This window comes from Scyliorhinus torazame, chromosome 10 (assembly GCF_047496885.1).
Source record: "Scyliorhinus torazame isolate Kashiwa2021f chromosome 10, sScyTor2.1, whole genome shotgun sequence".
Taxonomy (NCBI): domain Eukaryota; kingdom Metazoa; phylum Chordata; class Chondrichthyes; order Carcharhiniformes; family Scyliorhinidae; genus Scyliorhinus; species Scyliorhinus torazame.
Window position 1 is genome coordinate 153,338,474 of NC_092716.1, and position 22,065 is coordinate 153,360,538.

The following is a 22,065-nucleotide window of genomic DNA, read 5'->3' on the forward strand; positions in this document are numbered from 1 at the left end:
TCCTCTTATTTTCCTACCCCCTCTTTTCAAAATTGTTGTTATCACTCATTTTCCCTCACTCGCTCCTAACCCTTGTTCTTTCATTGAAAGGCTTGTTTGAGGTATTTTCTCCAGCTACTATTTCTGGCAACTAAAAATTCACTTGGAAGAATATAAAATCAAGTATTTTCAAAATAAAAATGCAAAAGCAGTGTTATTTCAAAATCTAGTGGCAGAAAAGATCTAGACTGATCAAGAAACTGGCACAAATGTTTGATTTTTATTAAATTAGTGAACTTGCAGCGGTACAGTGCAGGGAATACAACTGTTAAATAACGTACATTCAGGTCAAAGTCATCTACAGTCTTTGTTTTTCTTTTCTTTCAATTGAGTACACAAACTATGTACCATACTGAACAGTTGCCAAAAATGGCTTGTTCTGCTCACAGAATTATTTTAAAAGGTGTTTTCTAACCTGGCCTGGGGAACGTCAGCTACCTACCATACACAAACCTAAAGTCAAATCTTTATCCACAAAATGATCTGTGAAAGAAGCATTGATTTAAAATACAGCCTATGCAGGTCAACAAACAGGATACTGTCTCTTTGTTTCTAAGTTGCATTTGAATCCCCTTACTGTCCTCCCTCATTCTCCCTTCCCATCTGTCACATGATAACACATCTAAATAGCCTTCCTCCCTCTTTGCAAAAGCTATGGATATGCAAGCCCAAGACTATTTCTTGGATCAACCAGCAAGGCATTTGTCCGCAAATAAAAGGAGCATAATTTTCCTATGGGAGAGCTTTCCCACCTCACAGCTAATTACTGTGAAAACTATAATAGGCTGATAGGCTGGTTAGAGTGCCAGCCACAGCTTTAAAAATCAAACTTATTACCAGTAAAGTGTAAAAGCAAGTACATGAACCTCCAATCTTCTCGGACACTTCATATGTGTTGACGTACCTGGTAAGTTAGACTTCAACCGATCTAGTTCCTCTTGAAGCTGTCGAATTTTCTCCTGCAATATTACACAATTTGGACAGTATGATGAGGGCTGGCTTTTTGGAAGATCTTCCTCAATGATACCCCCATGCCGTCCACCTGAATTATCTGTTGACAAAGTACTGCTGCTTTCTTCAGTGTTCTGAAGGAATCCAGAATTTAAATACTTTTCATTAATCTTTTGTTGGGGCCTGGAATCTACCTCACCTCTTGTGCTGGCCAGAGATAATGCATGTGAAGAAGTTCCTGGCCTGTTGAATGTATCACCCTCTTGATGCTTGAGCCTTTGTCGAGCAGGAAAATGACTATCAACTGGCGATGGAAACTTGGCTTGTGCTGTGGTCAATTTATTGATTTCACGTTCCTGTCCACTACGGCCTACAAGCTGAGACTTTTGAGGTACAGGCGATGAGGTAGTTAAATGAAGATTGCTAGCTTGCTTCATAGAATATACATGCTCACATGGGCCACGACCAGAAACTGGATAACCAAGTTTTTCTCTCGAGGTATCAACAGGTGAGCCATGGCTACTTTTAAACAACTGTTCCAGCTTCTTTTTTTTAGGGCTTGGACTGCTGTCGCCATCTTTGTTGCCTCGTTTTCCACCCTTGTTCAAACTGGTATTTTCAAGTCTTTCAATATCTTCCTTATTTAGAATCCCTGGTTTTCTGGATATCCCTGGATTTCCAGTGACTTTTTCAATGGAATGTCGTCCTAGGCTAGGCTTCTTGCACTTTGATTCCGCTGAAATGGTACATGATGTAAATTACTGGCAAGGTACACGGTTTGAATGTAATTTTTTGAGCTCACAGCAATGATTTACCAGAAGAAATGATCATGTTCACAGTAACATTCATTTAATGCCACCAAGACAAAGGAGTATTGGACTCCAATGGGGTGATTAGCTAGACCAAATAGTTTACTAACAACACAGTCTGGAATTAGTTTACTGTTTTTCTGAATCACATTTAAAGTTTCTAGTGCCTTGGTCTGAAACAGGTAAATAGGCTAATGGCTAACATAAATCATGAATCACTAGATTCACTGTTTATAAGTCTAGTTCAATACAAAAAGAACATGAGTTAGTCTTTGTTGGGAGCAAAATTTCTCATTTAAGGAAAAGTAGGTTTCCTTGTGCAATTAACAATAACAAAATTGTAGCAATGACCAGCTAGAAACTTGTGATTTTTCATATAGATCATTAATCACAGATAAGATGACGCATTCTTCAACTTTTTGTTCAAAAGATACTACCCCCTCAAAATGAAGACTATTTAGCAATAGCTGTTATGTCGGGAAAATCTGGCGAGGTTCAAAATGGGATTTGCGCCGGGTGCAAACCAGTTTGCTATCTTCCTGGGCCCCTCACACTGGCGTGATTGGGATCTCATCCAGAAAGAGTGAGAACCTAATGAGCATGCATTTGAATTCATTATGATCTCATCAGTGAGATTAAAGTCCAATGTTCTGGCCTCACGGAATCTTCCCGCCCACCAGCGGGATGGCACGCGGGTACCAATTACTACGGGTCTTTAAAAACAGGGACCAGGCACCTAGGACTCCAAGAGGGAGGAGGGACATGAGTACCCCTCTCCACTTAATGCTGGGGGTATCTTTCAAGACAGGTGGGGGGGGGGGGGCTGGAGGGTGCCAGGTAGGGGAGTCATGGTGGGTCTGTGAAGCTTTGAAGTTTGCTTTCTTTCATGTTTAACACCCCTTAACAATGCACAGCACAGCTGTAGTCTCTCTGTCCTAGAATCCTCTCAAAACACACTGCCAGTCTGCAGTTCATCTCTGGAGAAGTATTTCACACCTCTTGAAGTTTCAATAGGCTCTGTAGTTTTACTGTTGCAGTTTGCCTATTTTTATCCCTTTGTACTTGTTTGTTTATATTCCATTATTTTTTACAAATCTATGCGGTTTAGTCAGCTGATGTCTACTTCATAGGACCTATGGAGATTGTTTACACTGCATTTTACGCCCCATTAACTCTCAAGAGCTTCCTGGATTGTTCACCAACGGCCTGGCTGAGCTCAGTTTTTATTTGTTTTCATTCTCCATTATGACAGAGCTGTGTGGTTTTATTTCCATCCAAGCAGCTGGCTGAACTCAGACATTAGAGTGCAAGGGTTCTTGAATGCTGAACTTCTCATAGCCTCTGTTGAATTTTCAGGCTGAGCGCCAGAGGGCTGAGCAATGGCCTGGGGGATGGGGGCTCCAGATTTGAGCGTAAGGGAGTAATCTGTGGGTTGCCATCCTAAGAGGCTGGCTGCATGTAACCCAGAGAGAGAAGGTGGGACAGGAACGTTCTTGACCGGAGGTGTCTCGAAATATGGAAAGCGCCGTCAGACTTTAAGTCATACGTCATGCAGTGCCCAGGTGAATTAAGTTTGAAGGAAAGTAAGTAATAAGATCGTAAGATGTCCAACCCTAGTAGTGTTACCATTCTCTGCCTCAGAGTTCTTGTGTTTTCTTACATTCCTGCGAGTCATACTCATTGAACCAATTGGCCACTGCTGCTGATGTGAAGGAGGGAACAACCAGACGGGAGCAGGTACGTGACAATGAAGGGATAGAGACAGTGACCATGGCCGTTGAAGCGGCAATGTGTTATGGGCAGCAGTTCATAGAGTGGGACTGGACTCCGGAGATGTTGTAGGGTTGACAGCCTCCAGGATCATTAGGACAAGGGATGTTGGAAGGGATTGAGGGTCATGGGATGGATGACTTAACTGACTGCCTCTCTCTCTCTCTATCCTTCTCCCATTCCTCCCAGATTATTGAGTTATTTCAGGCCGAGGAGGGGGGCAGAAGACAGTGGAGACACAATGTGCCGATGAAGACTCTGGTTGACCAAGGAGACAGTGTGGACCTAGCACCTCGTGGAGCAGGAGGACACCTGCTCCCGGCGGCCGTGAAGCTCACGGCAGCCTTGAACATTTTTGCCTATGGGTCATTTCAGGGTTCTAGTGGCGACATGTGGCATTTCTCAATTCTCAGCCCACAAGTGCATCCGAGAGATGAAGGATGCGCCCGGACCTCTGACAACAACTACTTCAATCTGGACCAGGCCCCCAAGATGCCCGGGCTTCAGGATTCGCTGCCATCGCTCGGCTGCCTCAGGTCCTGGGGGCCATTGAAGGCACGTATGTCACTTAAGAGCACCGCGAGATCAGGGGCTCCCCTCCTTGAATGTACAATTCGGGAGCGATCATCGCCTCATAGTCATGCACAGGGCTAAATCGCTGGCTTTGAAAGCGGACCAAGGCAGGCCAGCGGCAGTTCAATTCCCGTATCAGCCTTCCCGAACAGGCGCCGGAATGTGGCGACTAGGGGCTTTTCACAGTAACTTCATTTGAAGCCTACTTGTGACAATAAGCGATTTTCATTTCATTCATTCATTCATTTCATTTCATTCATTCACCTGTGTGCACGCTACCCAGGAATTGTGCATGATAGCCACATACTGGGGCAATCGCAGATCACCGGGGTCTCGATGACCACCCCAGGATCCTGGGATGGTCTGTGGGGGACAAGGGCTGCCCGTTGGGAGTAATGGCTGATGATACCAGTGTGGAGGCCCAAGGCTGAAGAGGAATCCCATTATAATGGGGTTCACAGTGTCACCCGGTTAATCATCGAGTCCTGCTGAAGATGCAATTGTGCTGCCTGGACCGCTCGGACAGTGCTCTTCAGTACAATCTCAGAGGGTCACCAGCATTGTTATGGCCTGCTGTGCCCTCCATAACCTGGCACAGCAGTGGGCAACACTCTGGAGGAGGAGGAATGTGCCAGTTCCTCTGATAATGAGGAGGACCAGGAGGGAGTAGAAGACGGGCTCGAGGAGGATCCAGATGGAAAACAGGTGGTGGCCAGGGAGTAACAGGCCAGGAGAGCCCTCATAGCCTCCAGATTCTTGGATTAGGTGGCTTGGTGTCCACTGCTTTGTCTACGTGTTACCCCAGGATGCAGATCAGAAGGGGTGATGGCCTTCTGCCTTCCGCAGCCTGTAGCCTGGGATGCCCTTGGCCATCAGAAAGGGTCCTCTGTGACTGGAACAAGCTCTGGACCCTTCAGCAATGGTCCTCAGACACTGAGCCATGCCTTGAACTCCATCACATGTGGCGCGGAATTCCTGCCCCAGGCTTTCCGCTGCGGTGGCTACCCTTGCAGTGTTGGTCTAGGTGCCTCGCAATTCCGGCAACATCTCTTGCAACAAAAGGCTTTGGGACTCCCCCAGTCGGCCTTGCAATTGAGGAATGTTGCTGACAACCCCTTCTGGATTTCCTTCCTCTGCTTTTGCATCTCCAGAAGCTTAGGGAGAAACTTGTCCAGAGGTATGGCATCTGGCTGGAGGCCATCTGTGTCCTGGGTTCAAGCAGATCACCGACTGCCCGATCCCTGGGACTTTCGTGACTCTACCAGATGCGCATCAGCACCTGTGTGGTGCTCACCAGTAGTGACCCGGAAACCTGTCTCCTCAGATCACCCACCGAGATGTGTGTCTCTGTGCTGGTGGATGGTGGGGGTGATGGATGTGACGTCTTTTTGCTGTATTCCTCGGAGATCTCATCTGAAGAGCTGCTGAGGGTTTGGGGGTGGGGGTGGGGTTGGGTGGGCTGTGACTGACTCTGGATGGTTCGGTCTCATCAGATGGTGATCCTGCAAGACAAGGGGCATTGCTTCAGTGACTGGGAAGGGCAAGGGTCTGGGCAGCTTACAACTCACTTGAGACAGATCATATGGATGAAGGTGCAATGCATCCTCACTTCCCGGGAGCAGGCCAAACTCGCAGTCAGTCACGGCTCCGTCCTCTTCGGGGGTGAGGAGTTGTAACTCGGGCATCCCCCCTGCCCATCTTCTCCCTCTCCCTTTTATTATGGACTATCGTCTCCTGCGGGACATAAAGAGGACATTGTGATCCGGACGCATGGAGGAATATGTGGGCAAGTGGACATAAGTGGACACCATGATTAGATTAGAAGGGGCTGTGATGAGGAATGTCGCGGGGTTCTGAGGAAGATGCTAGGAGGTTGGGGGTTGGGAGGCTGAAGGGTGGTAGCGAGTGGATTAATGGTGACATTCCAGTGGTGACAGAATAGGCTGGTGCCAGGAGGAGATGGGTGGGAACTCACCCTTGCAACTTGCAGGAGATCATTCATTTTCTTTCAACATTGGACGCCGGCCCTCCTAATCAGGTTGCTGGCACTGACTTTCCGAGCTGGATGGTCATATTACTGTGGGGTCTCCCACCCATATTGGGGTACAGGGCACCTAGAAGCCTGTTCAGGTCCCCCTCCAGGAAGCGAGGAGCAGGTCACCGTACTGCTATCCTCCTGGCTTGACTGGGAGTGAGTCCAGAAAGACCATTTAAACGCAGCTTCCCCTTGTTAGCTGTGCAGTTGAGCCCCTCAGCGGGCGATTCAGACTGGGGACTCCAGCTCGGTGTGTTTCACATGGGGGTTCATTTATCGCACCAAGTGCGGGAAGATCGCAATCAGTTTTGCGCTACCCAGCTGGCAGGAATCACACCAGCTTTCACGCCTGAAATGACACATTTTTCGGTTAAATTCCACCTACAATCTCTATAATCCACAAGACTGAAAGAGGTGCTAACTGCACGATGTGATGTCAGGTAATTGGAAAATTTCTATAATAGATGAGGTTTTCTTGCAGAGGCCACTTTCAGTAGTACCCTATTGACAATTGAAAGATGGCAATTTCACAATGTTAATTTATATAGGGTTAAGTGATTTCATGGACTTGCAGTTCCTGTTACTAATATTTTAAAGAGTCTGGATGATGGGTATGAGAGTGAAATGACATTTTTTTTAAACATAGTGGTAAATAATGAATGAATGGCTGTTTTATAAAGCTGTTTTAACACATTCTTCTGTCACTAGAGTTCATTGGTTCTATACATTGTATGGTGGATCAATAGGCATGCAAGTGCAATAGGTTGGCATAAGAGTCATGAAGTGCCATGGGATGTGGGCGGCGCATAGCTTAGCACAGGGGCCATGAGAGGTCATGGGGTTGTGTGGGAACAGAGCCTTGAATGGGGGCATGAGGTGGTATGGATGGGGCATGGGGGAGTAGGTATGAGGATTGAGGGCCAGAGAGCCTTTCTGTTTTTATTTTAACTGGGATGAGACCTTTTAAACAGCCCACCTCAGCACTTGATTGCCCCTGTGGCTGCCTCTTTCCTGGATTGGCTCCAAATTCATCCAGCATCCACCCTCCTGATAATGAAAATGTGTGGGCACTCTCTCCTGAGCAGGTGGGACCAGTTGCCTTGGTGATGGAAATCTAGCCCTATATAATTGTAGAATATTTTATAATTGGCAATGGCCACATCCAAATGGATAGAAACATTAGGTTTCCCTTCATTTACCTTCAATCAGTGCCAACACTGTGGACCAATGTATTTGTATCAAATAACTAAAGTGACCTTAGTATTTCAGCATTCAATGCAGTTAGTGCACATAATACAGGGCTAGGTCCCTGCTAACAATCGAACATGGCCTTCTAGGATTATGTAGATTCAAAGCAAAGCAAAGGCCTATAGCAGTGCTTCACAAACTATTTTCCAATATGACCCTATTTTAATTCACTGTCACCTTCTCACAGGCAATTAGGGATGGGTAACAAATACTGGCCTTGCCAGCAACGCCCACATCCCATGAACCAATATACTAAAAAAGCTTGACCTCTTAATACCAGCATAAACAAAACAGCAATATAGTAGCATAGTGATAATAATAATAATCGCTTATTGTCACAAGTAGGCTTCAATGAAGTTACTGTGAAAAGCCCCTAGTCGCCACATTCCGGCGCCTGTTCAGGGAGGCCGGTACGGGAATTGAACCTGCGCTGCTGGCCTTGTTCTGCATTACAAGCCAGCTGTTTAGCCCACTGTGCTAAACCAGCCCCTACTGATATTCAGTATATTATTAAAATTCACATATCATATACAATACATCATATGTAAAATTATATGTGATGTGTTTTTATAAACTTTTGTATACTTTGTAAATTTTTTTTATTACTTTATATACTTGTGTAGGTTTCAGCCAAGCTCTCCATTATTAGGCATGGGCAATAAATGTTGACCCAGCCAGCGATGTCCACATCCCATGAATGAATAAAACAAAACATTCCCTGGTGACCGAAGACTCAGTGAAGCCCCTCTGCCTACCCTGCAAACATCCCATCTTTCTCCACTCTGCACATATGCCCCTCTTCCCAATGTCCCTCTTCAACTCACTCTGCAGCCCCTCTTTCAAAACCCCTTTCTCCCCCTACTCACTCAGCAGATCCTCTCCCCAACCCTTAGCCCTACTCACTAATTAGTCCCTCTTCCCAAATACCCACCCTTAAACTCACTCACTCATCAACTACTCTCCCTAAACCACCACTCCCCTCCTATCTGTCAAACCCCACAAAGACTGAGGACCCACTCTGCCCACCAACCCCATTCTGCTGAACCCCATGGAAACTCAGACTCCACTGTTTCCACCCAGACCTCTGCCTGCCGCAGCCCGTAACTCCACCAAACAGCCAGCAGCTGAGTCTGCCTTTGGGTGGCATGAGTAACAGAACCATAGACCTCTTAGAGTGCAGGAGGCTATTCAGCCCATCAAGTCTGCACCGGCCCTCTACAAGAGCAACGTATCTAGGTCCACTCCTTCCCTATCACCATTACCCCACCTAACATACACATCCTTGGGCACTATGGCGCAATTTAACATGGCAAATCCACCTAACCTGCACATCTTTGGACTGTGGGAGGAAATTGGAGCACCCGGAGGAAACCCACGCAGACGCAGGGAGAAAGTGCAAACTCCAGACAGTCACCCGAGGCCGGAATTGAACCCGGGTCCTTGGCGCTGTGAGGCAGCAGTGCTAACCATTATGCCACCCTCAGAAGTTGAGTCCAGAATGGCACACGGCTGAATGGTAGCTCCCTTGGGTCCTGCTCCTAGCTTTGTTACTGGCAGGGATTTTCCAATCTCTCTCCTCGGCTGCTAAGGGAACTTAAGGTCAGGAAAAAATACAAAAGGGCGAACTTCCATTATTCAAAAGTCAGTATTCCATCAAACGATGGAAGTCTCTCATCCTGGACATATTAGAATGAGGAGGGGTCTTAACAATGACTTCTGGGGAATTCCAGTGTAAGCTTTCTTCCAGTCCAAAAAACAATCGTTCACCACTACTCTCCATTTCCTTCCAGTTCGCCAAATTCATATCCATGTTCCTTACATTCCATAAGCTCTGGAAGTGGATTATGACCCTAACCCCTTTTGGGGGGCTAACCCAGGTCTGCATTACTCTCATAATAATCACTTTCACTTAGTTTAAAATAGCCACTTCCTGAAGACGCTTATTGTAGCCCTCAGTAAATGAAATACCTCTCCCTCAATGAAGATAATCATCAAGAGAAATTATCTTCTTCCAGATAGTCTTTTTGAATGATTATCAGCTAGTTTATAATTTCCCAAATAGTATAAGGGTCCAGGGAACTCTCTTCAAAAATTGTCTCTCCCTATTTTGGAGTATACAGGAGAGGGGGTTCTTAAATTTATATACAAAATACTACTTAAGACATTGTATTTTACTAATTAATTTACAAATTTATTAAAGAACCGTAAAACGCGATATAATTGTGGGTAAGTACATTGTAACAATAAAGATTATAGAAAGATGAAAAATATAATCTTAGTTCTAATAATGAATCCAATATTTAAAAACTCTTAAAATGCTGTAGATCGTGATATCTTACAATACCCATCAAATATTTAAAGCAACATATTACCTGAAATCCCCGAGTGTTTTAGCTGTCCAAGGAGTTGGACACTTCAGAGCCGGAACTGGAGCTCACTTAAAGTGTCCAGCTTTTCAGCAACTTGAGAAACGTTGACCTAAGATTTATTTGCAACACTGCTGTGTTTCTGTTGGAAGTCTCCTATCTTTATACAGTTTCTAATTGATTAGATCCTTTTTAGCAAGTGTGAATGTTGTATCTGTGTAAGCTCCTCCCTTTTTATAAGACTATATCAGACCTTGTTATTAGTAAACTATTTAATTGTTGAGGATTGCTTTATTATGTAGTGAGCTTTCATCTGGTGAATAAATGTTTTCAATATCTTTCAGCGACAATGCCTATAATGACTTTTACTTGTTTCTTGTTTTCATAATCTGTGTTTTATAAAAAAAAGGCCTAAACTTAATGGCCAGCTTAAAGTCTCTTTGTTCATGATTAGGCCATTCAAAGGCAAATGTTCTTTTTTTCCCAATTCAGAGAAGGGTTAATCTTGTCCGGGGGATGTACGATATTCCATTTAACTTGATTAATGACTTTGAATTAATTGATAATCCAAGATGTCTTGCACCATCTGAAGCTGGTTGCAACAACACCCCACCCCCCACTGACGGTTCAATTTTCCTTGAAGAAGTCGATGAATGGCAGCTACATCCGAGCGAACCCTTGCACTGAACCCCTTAAGGCAAACTTAATTTTCTCCAGCCTAAGAAACCCTGCCATGTCACTGACCCAAACCCCCGACTTTGGAGACTCTGAGTCCCTCCATCCCAGCAAAATCCGTCTCCGAGCCACTGGGGAGGCAAAAGCCAAAATGTCGGTCTTTCTCCCCCGCTGGGCTCCCGGATCTTCCGACACTCCAAATATTCCCATCTCTGGACTCAGAGTCACCCGCCCTTCCAGGACCTCTGACATGACATCTGAAAATCCCTGCCAAAATCCCCTCAGCCTCGGGCACGCCCAAAACATATGTGCATGGTTCGCAGGACTTCCCCTACAGTGACCACACCTGTCCTCCACCTCCTCAAAAAACTGCTCAAGGGGCAGCACGGTGGCGCAGTGGTAGCACTGCAGTCTCACGGCGCCGAGGTCTCAGGTTCGAACCCGGCTCTGGGTCACTGTCCGTGTGGAGTATGCACATTCTCCCGTGTTTGCGTGGGTTTCGCCCCCACAACCCAAAGATGTGCCAGGTAGGTGGATTGAACACGCTAAATTGCCCTTAATTGAAAAAATGAATTGGGTACTCTAAATTTAAAAAATAACCTGCTCATCCGGGTCACAGTCATGTCAGCCCTGTGGACTACCTTAAACTGGATCAGACTAAGCCTGGCACACAACGAGGATGCATTGGCTCTCCTTCAGGGCCTTGTCCCACAACCCGACTTCCAACTCCTCTCCCATCATCATAGAAATATATCATAGAATTTACAGTGCAGAAGGAGGCCATTCAGCCAATTGAGCCTGCACCGCCCCTTGGAAAGAGAACCCCACTTAAGCTCCACACCTCCACCCTACCCCACCTAACCTTTTTGAACACGAAGGGCAATTTGGAATGGCCAATCCACCTAACTGCACATCTTTGGACTGTGGGCGGAAACTGGAGCACCCGGACGAAACCCACACACCCACTGGGGAAACCCACGCACACACGGAGAGAACGTGCAGACTCCACACAGACAGTGACCCAAGCCGGGAATCGAACCTGGGACCCCGGAGCCGCGAAGCAACTGTGCTAACCACTGTGCAGCCGTGCTGCCCCACTCTTCCTCCCACTTCCTCTTCACCTCCCCAATTGAACCCCTTCCCACTCCATCAGTTCCTTATATATTTCTGAGACCCTCCCCTCCCCAACTCCTGTTTTAGAAACACCTTATCCTGTAGTCCCCTTAGTGGGAGGCGAGGGAAGCTCGGGTCCTGCCTCCGAATAAAATCCCATACCTGCAGATACCGGAACCCGTTTCCACCCGGAAACTCAAACTCCTCTTCTAGCTCCTGCAAGCTCGGGAAATTCTCCTAAATGAAGAGATCCCCAAATCTCTTAATCTCTGCCCGCTGCCACCTCCTGAAGCCCCCGTTCAGCCCCCCAGGAGGGAACCGTTGATTGTCACAGGTCAGTGACCACACCGACGTCCCCTCCAGTCTAATGTGCTGCCTCCATTGCCCCCACACTCTCAGGGCTGCCACTACCACTGGGCTTGTGGAGTACCGCGCCGGTGAGAACAAAGCCTTCAGATTCATGCCCTTGCAAGATGCCACCTCCAGTTGCTCCCACACTGACCCCTCCTCCACTACCCATTTTCTAACCATCGATATATTAGCCGCCCAGTAGTAATTAATAAAGTTCGGAAGGGCCAAGCCCCCCTCACCGCGCCCCGTTCAAGAAGGACCTCGGGGGTTCTTCGGTCCATATAAAACCCGAGATCGCCGCATTCACCTTCATAAAAAATGCCTTGGGGACGAAGATTGGAAGACACTGAAATACGAACAGCAATCTTGGGAGGACTGCCATTTTCACAGTCTGTTCCCTCCCCGCCAGTGACAGCGGGAGCACGGCCCACCTACGGAAGTCCCCTTTCATTTGCTCAATCACCCTACCCAAATTTAGTCTATGAAGCTGACCCCAGTCCCTTGCCACTTGAATCCCCAGGTACCTAAAACTCACTCCCACCACTTTAAATGCCATCTCCCTCAGTCTCCTCTCCTGCCCCCTTGCCTGGATCGCAAAAACCTCACTCTTGCCCATATTCAGTTTGTAACCCGAGAACCGACCAACTTCCTCCAATATCCCCATAATTCCTGCAATTCCCCCAACGGGTCTGTTATATAAAGGAGCAGATCTTCCGCATAGTGCGAGAACCTATGTTCTACCCCCCCCCCCCCCCCCCCCTCTCACTATCCCCCGCCAAATGTTCAATCTCTCAGCGCCATTGCCAAAGGCTCTATGGCCAGGGCAAATAGTAGTGGGGTGAGTGGACACCCATGTCTCGTTCCCCAACACAGACTAAAATACTCTGATCGAACCCGGTTTGTCCTTACATTTGCCAAGGTGCCTGATATAGCAACCGGACCCACTGCACAAATCGCTGCCCAAACCCAAATCTTCTCAGAACATCCCACAAGTATCTTCACTCCACCTGATCAAAGGCCTTTTCTGCATCCATGGCCACCACCACCTCGACCTCGCGCCCCTCCAGAGGCATCATTATCACATTTAGGAGCCGCCTAATGTTGGTTGTCAGATGTCATCCCTTAACAAATCCCGTCTGGTCCTCCCCTATTACCACTGGGACACAATCCTCTATGCGTGTGGCCAAGATCTTTGCCAGCAATTTCCCATCTACATTTAAGAGGGAGATTGGGTTATATGAGCCACAGCTCTCCGGATCCTTATCCCGCTTCAAAATAAGGGAAATCGATGCCTGCGATAAGAATAAGTCATTTAAAATGTGAAATAGACTGAACTTAAATGCTGTTTTTTTCTTGGGAAAGTCCTGTGCTTTGGCACTTATGTTCTTTGTGATGTTTTGTAACAGCCTTTACCAGAACATTTATATTATAAAGTTGTTCAGAAATTCTAGTCACTTCCATCCCCGTTTGAAATGACTCATCTGGTGTATGTCAGATTCAGAGTTGTCCCTGTGTGAGCAAAGGCTTCTGAGTATTTTTGTCTGTTTAACAAAGGTACACTTTTATTTAATTCTATTGTACAATGTCCGAATTATACAAGAACTCTACCTGTTATCTATATTTCACCTCACTAATCTATATGTCCTACACATTCTAATTTTGCTCCCAAGTATGTTGTGCAGCCTTTATCAAATGCCTTTTGGAAGTACATGTACATCACATCAATGACATTACCCTCATCAATCCTCTCTCTTACCTCGTCAAAAAACTCAAGCAAATTAGTTAAACACAATTTGGCCTTAACAATTCCATAACCCGTATTTGCACAAGTGACTTAATGGTCCTGAATCATCATTTCCAAAAGCTTCCCCCAACACCAAGGTTAAACTGACTAGCCTGTAATTGCTAAGTTTATCTTTACATCCTTTCTGGAACAAGGATGCAACACTTGCAATTTCCCAGTCCTCTGGCATCACTCAGTATCCAAAGAGGGTTGGAAAATTATGGTCAATGCCTCCGTAATATCCACCCTCACTTCCCCTCGTAACCTTGGATGCAGCCGTTTCCGGGAGTTCAGAAGGTTGCGTTGCTTGCTTGGTCCCAGGGCAAAGGACATCTCCTCGTGGCTGGAAATGAACTTGGGAGTGGGATTGGGAGGATACAGTTATCATGGTCACCATAGGAATCAACAATACAGGTAGAACTAGTAATGATGTTCTGCTGAGTTCAGGCTTGCACAGCCTGAAAGGTAATCATTTCTCAATCATTACTTGAGCAACATACCAATGGAAAATTAAATGTGTGGCTGTGAGAGTGGTGTGAGAAGAAAGGTTTGGATTCATGGGCACTAGCACCAGTACTCGAAAGTGGAGCTATTCTGTTGGGATAGGGTCAGTGTCCCGGCAAATCTAATAACTAGAACCACTAACAGAAAGTGGGAAGGCTCCAGTCAAGAAGGTTTAGAAATCCAAAGAGAAAGTCTGCGACAATAGAACAGCGGATGAAGTTGGTAAAGATAAGCATAGTGGGACAGGAAGAAATGTAGAGTTTAACAGTAATAGTGAATCAACAAATGAGGTCCATGAAAAAGATATTAGCGGTGCACATGTGTAATATTAATCTTTAATTTCATTGGCTAGTCAAAGATATACTGAACTTCTTTGAAATTACTTTTAAAAGCCAGCAAAAACACAGACTTAAGACGGCTGCCATAGTTCGCTTGATATGTTGGTACTACATGTTGGTCTATTTCTGGACGTTTTCAATGTGGACTACAATTAGCACATGCTAAGGTCTAACCAGACATGTACTAATCAACTACCTTCTATGGTATATTGGGGGCAGCGGTCATGTGACCAGAAACACTATTTTGAAATGTCTTTTATTACAAAATCCTGGTTGCTTTTAGCCAATCTGGGTGTCTGTAAATAGCAAGTAACACCACCTCTCTCAAGTTTAGAGACCTATCTCTTTTATACTGTGGAATCTATCACAGAGATAGAGAATTTCAATCAAAAGGAACCGCAAGTGCAAAAGCATCGACTTTTGGAAAAGACAAGATTATGGTTTAAAAGAGGCTGTCCCCAGTCGACATCAGCATCAACCCACTGAAATTTCAAGGCCACTGTGGAAAAGCTGCTTCAGCCATGAACCACTGAGAAGTACTCATAAACAGTGAACTCTCTATTTTTTTTCCATTTATCATTGAATCTTAATTGGGCTAAATCTCCACTACTGTATAACCTGTAATTTTTCATGCCTGTGAGCATGTATATGTTTTGAAGGTTGGGACATGTATTTAGCTCTTTAAGCACCTTTATAGTTTTACGTGGGTGGGTTTTTAGCAGAATGCGTGTTTAAACTCAAGAACACCAGTTGGACTCCGTTCTTTGCAATCAACATATAAATAGTTAATTATAGCCACTGAATTGATACCTTCATCATTACAAATTTCAAAAAATACTGTTATTATCAATCAAGGGGAAGGGGGGCATCTCTTCTTTTCAGGCATCCTGTGCCCAACAATGGAACCTGCTGGCAGCAAGGGATGGAGCCGCAGGAATTCAGCCCCCTTTCCCCCACCCAGCTCGTGGGGCTTCACTGACTTGGTTCCAGCGAACACAGCCAACATACCTAGTTTCTAGGGCTCCTGCGACAATCCTCACCCCATTACAATAGGCCTATTGTAATTCCAGCAGTAGGCACTGGTCCTGACAGCACTGCTGATACTGGACAGCTGCCAGCCTCTGAATGGCTAGAAGCTCTTAGATGTGGAACAGTTGCCCTGCAGGAAAAATCTTGCAGCAAATGCCTTCTGCAGTGGTCTGGAACTCCAAAAGCAGCCTGCAGACTGCCTGATTCGGAAGTAATCCTGACAGGGCCCCTGGAAACGATTGATGGGATTGCCTCTCGCTCTTCAGTTGGGGAATGGACCCACCATTGCGATCATTAGATGCCACTTTTGGTTCCAAGTTGATTCGGATTGGTAAAATAAATATTCCAAGGTACATGATATTTTGAAAAGGTAAACAGAATGGAAAAAGGGGGTGGAAAAGCCATGATAGTAAAAGGATGGCATAAGGATATTTGTGAGAAACAATTTTGGCTCAGAAGATTAGGAAATAGAATCAGTATGGGTGGAGATTAGGAATAACAAAGATCATAAAACGCTGGTGGCAGTAGTTGATAGACTCCTAACAGTAGGCACACTGTTGGACAGAGCATTAAGCAAGAAATTATTGGTGCTTGTAACAAAGGTAATGTAATAATTGGGAGGGAGTTTAATCTTCAATTAGACTAGACCAATCAAAGTGGCAAACGTGATCTGGAAGATGAGTTTGTAGAAAGATTTTGTGACAATTTCCTGGAACAACGCATTGCGCAACCAACTAGGAGTATTGCTAGTGCAATAAGGCAGGGTTAAGTAGTAATCTCATATTAAAAGATCCACTGGGAAATATCAATCATAATACAACTGAGTTCCATATTAAATTTGAAAGTGACACACTCCAATTACAAATAAGAATTCTAAACTTAAACAAAGTCGATATTTAGGTATGAGGGGAGAACTGGCCAAGATTGATTAGGTAAATAGTTTAAAGGTTTGATGATAAATAAAATGGAAACATTGAAAAAGATCATGCAAAATGTTTAACAAAAAACATTCATTGAAAAGTAAAAACTCACCAAGAGTCATTTGTGGCTTACTAAGGAAGTTGCATACAGTGTTAAATTAAACAAAAGTCCTATAATGTTGCAAGGGATAGTAATAAGCCTGAGGATTGGGAGTGTTTTAGAAACCAGAAAAGGACCACCAAAGTTATTAAAAAGGGTTCAAATAGAATATGAGAACGAACAAGCCAGGAATATAGAAGTAATTTGTACAAGCTTCTGACAAAAAGAAAGCGAGCAGCTAAAATAAATTGGTCCCTTAGAGGCAGAGACCAGATAAAGTGGGGAATGAGAAAATGGCAGACATTGAATAAATACTCTTCACAGTGGAAGAGTACAAATTAGGTACCAAAAATGAAAGGTAAACCAAGGGCTAATAAGATTGATGAAAATTAAGGTGATTGATATCAGTAGAAACAAGGGACTAAAATGCAACAATCTCAAGGACCAGCAGCTTACATCCTGGGGCTCGAAAAGAGATAGAGAGTTGGTGGATTCCCTACTTATATTCCAAAGTTCCCTAGATTCTAAAGTGGAATTCAATGTTAGCAAATTCAACACTGCTGTTCAAAAAAGGAGGGAGAGAGAAAATAGGGAACCACAGGCCAGTTAGCCTGACATCAGTCGTCAAGAAAATGCTGGAATCTATTATCAAGGAACTCGTCTTATCAATGCAGTTTGAAAATCAGAGTATGATCAGACAAAGACAACATGGTTTGACAAAAGGGAATTCATGTTTGACAAATTTATTAAAGTTTTTTGAGGATGTAGCTAGTGAGGTAAAGAGGGACCTGCAAATGTTTATAGTTGGATTTCCAATAATGTGCCAGACTAAAGGTTAATATGAAAGATAAGGGGTGGGCGATACTCCGAGCCCAGTGCCGGGCCGGAAAATCGCCGTAACCGCGCCGTGAGGCCCCGACGTCTGCGGGCGATTCTCCGAGGTGCGGAGAATCGATGCCATTTGCGCCGGCGCATTTGGCGCGGCTCCGGCCGTGGGCTGCTGGAATCGACAGAGTCCTGCCGGCGCTGTTCACCCCTGGTCGTTGGCGTCGGGAACTCTGCGCGGATGGTCGGGGGCGGCCTGTGGGGTGGGGGGGCTCCTTCACCGGGGGGGGGGGGGGGGGGGGGGGGGGGGGGGCGCTCCGATGGGGTCTGGCCCGCAATCGGGGGCCCACCGATTGGCGGGCTGGCCTCTCTCCCACCCCCCCCCCCCCCCCCCCCCCCCCCCCCCGCCCACCCCTCTCCCCACCGAGCCTACTTTCTGGCGCGCCCGGCCCCTGCACACCGACGCCATCTTGAGTCAGGGCCGGCGCGCTAAAGAAGTCCCCCGCGCATGCGCATGTTGCCGTGGCCCAACTGCGCATGCGCGGGTTGGCGCCACGGCCATTTGGCGCCGCGAAAGGAGGCTGGAGCGGCGTGAACCGCTCCAGCGCCGTGTCGTCCCGGTTCGCGCCGTCGTGAAATGCGACGGCGTGAACATTTGGCCTCCATATTGGTGACTCGCCCCCAAGGCTTCATGGAGTTGGGGCTAATGTACTTCCATGGATAGAGGATTGGTTAATGGACAGGAAGCAAAAAGGGATAAATGAGGCATTTCCAAATTGGTAGCCTGTAACTAGTGAGTGTCACAAGGATCAGTACTGCAGCTTGAGCTATTTGCAATCGATATGAATAACTTAGACAAAGAGGCATGTCTCCAAGTTTGCTGTCAATACAAAGTTAGGTGGGAATGCAAGCTATGAAGAAGACACAAAGAGGCTGCAAAGAGATAGACAGAATAAAGTGAGTGGACAACAGATGGCAGATGGAGTATAATGTGGGGAAGTGTGAGGTTATTCATTTTGGTAGTTTGAAAAGAAGGTTATTTTTTAAAAGGCACAAAACGTGTAAATTTTGATTGTCAGAAGGACGTAGCTATATTCGTACAAGGAACAGAGAAAGTTAGCATGCAAGTACAAAAAACAATTAGGAAGGCACATGGGACTTCAGGTGATGGTGATGTGCTGAGCGGACGCACATCAAGTGGCTCTCCTCCTAACCAGAACCAAATAGGTACTTGGTGTGTTGGGTGCTCTGGATCCGTGGAACACATACAGGCCACCAACACTTAAAATAGTACAACACTATTTTATTAAGTTAGAAACTGTTGAACATACTTTCACTGTGGGTTAACACGATGTTAGATTAAACTAAAGACCTATGCCTGTCCTAACCAGTCTATGCACTCAGCACATGGTGAAGATCTGTGCTGTAAGTTGTAAGCTCTGTCCTTCTGAGAGGCTGCATCCCGAATGAGCGGGAACTCTGATGCCCTCTGTCTATACAGTGAGTGTGCTCTAACTGGTGATTGGCTGCGGTGTTGTGTGTGTTGATTGGTCTTGCTGTGTGTCCATCAGTGTGTTTGTCTGCACCATGATATACTGGTGTATATTATGACATCCCCCCTTTTATAAAAAAATGTATGTGTGTGGCAATAAATAATGTGTGGTGAGAATGTTCCTAACTACGTGTGGGGTGCGAAGACATATTTACAGGACTACGTACATGAGAACTAAGCTATTTACATGGGAAGGTGCCTGGTGCAGAGAAGCAGTATGCAACAAGAGTAACAAGATCAACACTATATACAAACCAGGGAAACGATCAAACAAAGCAACGAAACAATTCAGAGAGTCCATAAATTTGAAAAGTTCATAAATTTAGTCTCCGAGGTTGGCGACGAATCCAGGTTGACCGCCTCAAGGGTGGGTCGAGAGCCACCGGTTCAGGAGCGGGCTGGAGTGCGTCAAAGTCAGGGGGAGGCAGAGTGACAAGGAGCTCTGCATAGTCCGTGGCAGGGTCAGCAGGAGGGCAAGGCGACACTGGAGGATCACGTGGCGAGCGTGGAACGAGACGAAGGGCGCGTCGATTGCGGCACAGAATAGAGCCAACCGGTAGACGAACCAGGAACTAGTGGGGGGCCACCTGCCAAAGGACAACAGCGGTTGCAGACCAGCCACCATCCGGAAGATGGACACGGACATTGTCACCTGGAGCCAGAGCAGGGAGATCAGCTGCACGGGAGTCATGAGGCGCCTTCTGCTGTGCACGAGACAGCTGCATCCGGCGAAGGACCGGAACGTGGTCGAGGTCTGGGACATGGATGGATGGAACCGTCGTCCTCAGGGTGCGCTCATGAGTAACTGGGCTGGCGACAGGCCAGTGGACAGTGGGGTGGAGCGATAGGCCAGCAAGGCAAGGTAGAAATCAGACCCAGCAGGGCAGCCTTGCATAGGAGCCATTTGACGATGTGTACTCCCTTCTCTGCTTTGCCGGTGGATTGGGGGTACAGGGGACTGGACGTCACATGGGCAAAATTGTACCACCTGGCAAAGTTGGACCATTCTTTGCTGGCGAAACAGGGGCCATTGTCCGACATAACCGTGAGTGGGATGCCGTGTCGAGCAAAGGTTTCTTTACATGCACGAATGACTGCAGACGAGGTGAGGTTGTGCAACCGTATCACCTCCGGGTAATTCGAAAAGTAGTCCACGATCAGGACATAGTCTCTACCCAGCGCGTGGAACAGGTCGATGCCCACCTTGGTCCATGGTGACGTGACCAACTCATGGGGCTGCAGGTCTGACGTGGTTGGGCCGACTTGAAGCGCTGACAAGTGGGGCAGTTGAGCACTGTGTTGGCTATGTCCTCATTAATGCCCGGCCAGTACACTGCCTCTCGGGCCCGTCGGCGGCACTTTTCCACGCCAAGGTGGCCCTCGTGTAGTTGTTCCAGGACAAGCTGGCGCATGCTTTGCGGGATGACAATGTGGTCCAATTTTAGAAGAACCCCGTCTACTACCGCCACATCATCTCTGACATTATAGAATTGAGGGCATTGGCCCTTGAGCCACCCGTCCATTAGATGGCGCATGACACGATGTAGCAAGGGGTCAGCTGCCGTCTCGCGGCGAATTTGGACGAGGCGTTCATCCGAGGCAGGTACATTGGAGGCCGTGAATGCCACATGGGCGTCAACCTGGAAGACAAATCCCGCTGGGTCACATGGAGTGTTGACTGCCCTGGAGAGAGCGTCAGCAATGATGAGGTCCTTGCCTGGGGTGTATACCAGCTGGAAGTCGTATCGCCGGAGCTTGAGAAGAATATGCTGGAGGCGAGGCGTCATGTCGTTCAAGTCTTTCTGTATTATATTGACCAGCGGGCGATGGTCGATCTCGACGGTGAATTGAAGAAGTCTGTAGGCATAATCGTGAAACTTATCAACACCGGTCAGAAGGCCCAGGCACTCCTTTTCTATCTACGCGTTGCGCTGCTCCGAGGGGGTCATCGCACGTGACGCATATGCAACGGGGGCCCATGATGAGGCCTCATCACGTTGAAGGAGCACTGCCCCAATGCCGGATTGACTGGTATCGGTCAAAATTTTGGTCTCCTCTGCTGGATCAAAGAAAGCTAAGACCGGGGCCGTGGTCAGTTTTGCCTCGAGTTCTCTCCATTCGCACTCGTGGGCAGGGAGCCATTGGAGGTCTGTTGGCTTCCTGACCAGGTTCCTGAGAGCCGTGGTATGAGAGGCGAGGTTAGGGATGAATTTCCCTAAGAAATTGACCATGCCCAGAAATCGGAGGACCGCTTTCTTGTCCTCTGGAGTTTTCATGGCTGTGATGGCAGCTACCTTGTCCGCATCCGGCTGCACACCCAATTGGGGGATGTAGTTCCCGAGGAACTTCAGTTCTGTATGACCAAAAGAGCATTTGGCCCTGTTGAGGCGGAGGCCATGCTCATGTATACGTCTGAATAAGCGCTGGAGGTGACTAACATGGAGACCAAATGATTATGTCATCGACATAGACGCGAACACGTACAATACCTTCCATCATTTGTTCCATAATCCTATGGAACACTTCTGATGCAGAGATGATCCCTAACGGCATCCTGTTGTAACAATATCTTCCAAAGGGGGTGTTACATGTGCAAAGTTTGCTGCTGGATTTATCGAGCTGGATTTGCCAGAATCCTTTTGAGGCGTCGAGTTTGGTAAAGAGCTTGGCGCGAGCCATCTCACATGTGAGCTCTTCGCGCTTGGGAATTGGATAGTGCTCTCTCATAATATTGCGATTTAGATCCTTGGGATCAATGCAAATTCTCAATTCGCCGGAAGGCTTTTTTTACACATACCATGGAACTGACCCAGTCGGTCGGTTCCGTGACTTTGGAAATCACTCCTTGGTTCTGGAGGTCCTGCAGCTGCTGCTTGAGGCGGTCCTTAAGGGGTGCTGGGACCCTGCGAGGTGCGTGCACCACAGGCGTGGCATTCGGTTTTAATAAAATCTTGTAGGTGTACGGGAGCGTGCCCATGCCCTCGAAGACGTCGTGGTGCTGGTTGATAATGGCGTTGAGCTGCGTCCTGAAGTCAGTGTCCTGAAAGCAGACGCGTCAGCAGGAGAGAGAGAGTGAACTCTCTG

The 22,065-nt window shown here is 46.8% G+C and overlaps 1 protein-coding gene across 4 annotated transcripts in view; it reads right to left on the reverse strand.

Moving 5' to 3' along the window:
• Nucleotides 1-22,065, reverse strand: part of prdm11 (PR domain containing 11) — a 202,059-nt gene that overhangs the window by 95,591 nt on the left and 84,403 nt on the right. For 2 of the 4 annotated variants that reach the window (XM_072518833.1, XM_072518835.1), the window contains exon 7: nt 944-1,726. The exons of 1 other annotated variant lie outside the window; for it this stretch is intronic. In XM_072518833.1, the coding sequence (XP_072374934.1) occupies nt 944-1,726 (783 nt within the window). The remainder of the gene's footprint in view (nt 1-943; nt 1,727-22,065) is intronic. One more of the 4 variants, XM_072518834.1, reaches the window with a different exon arrangement.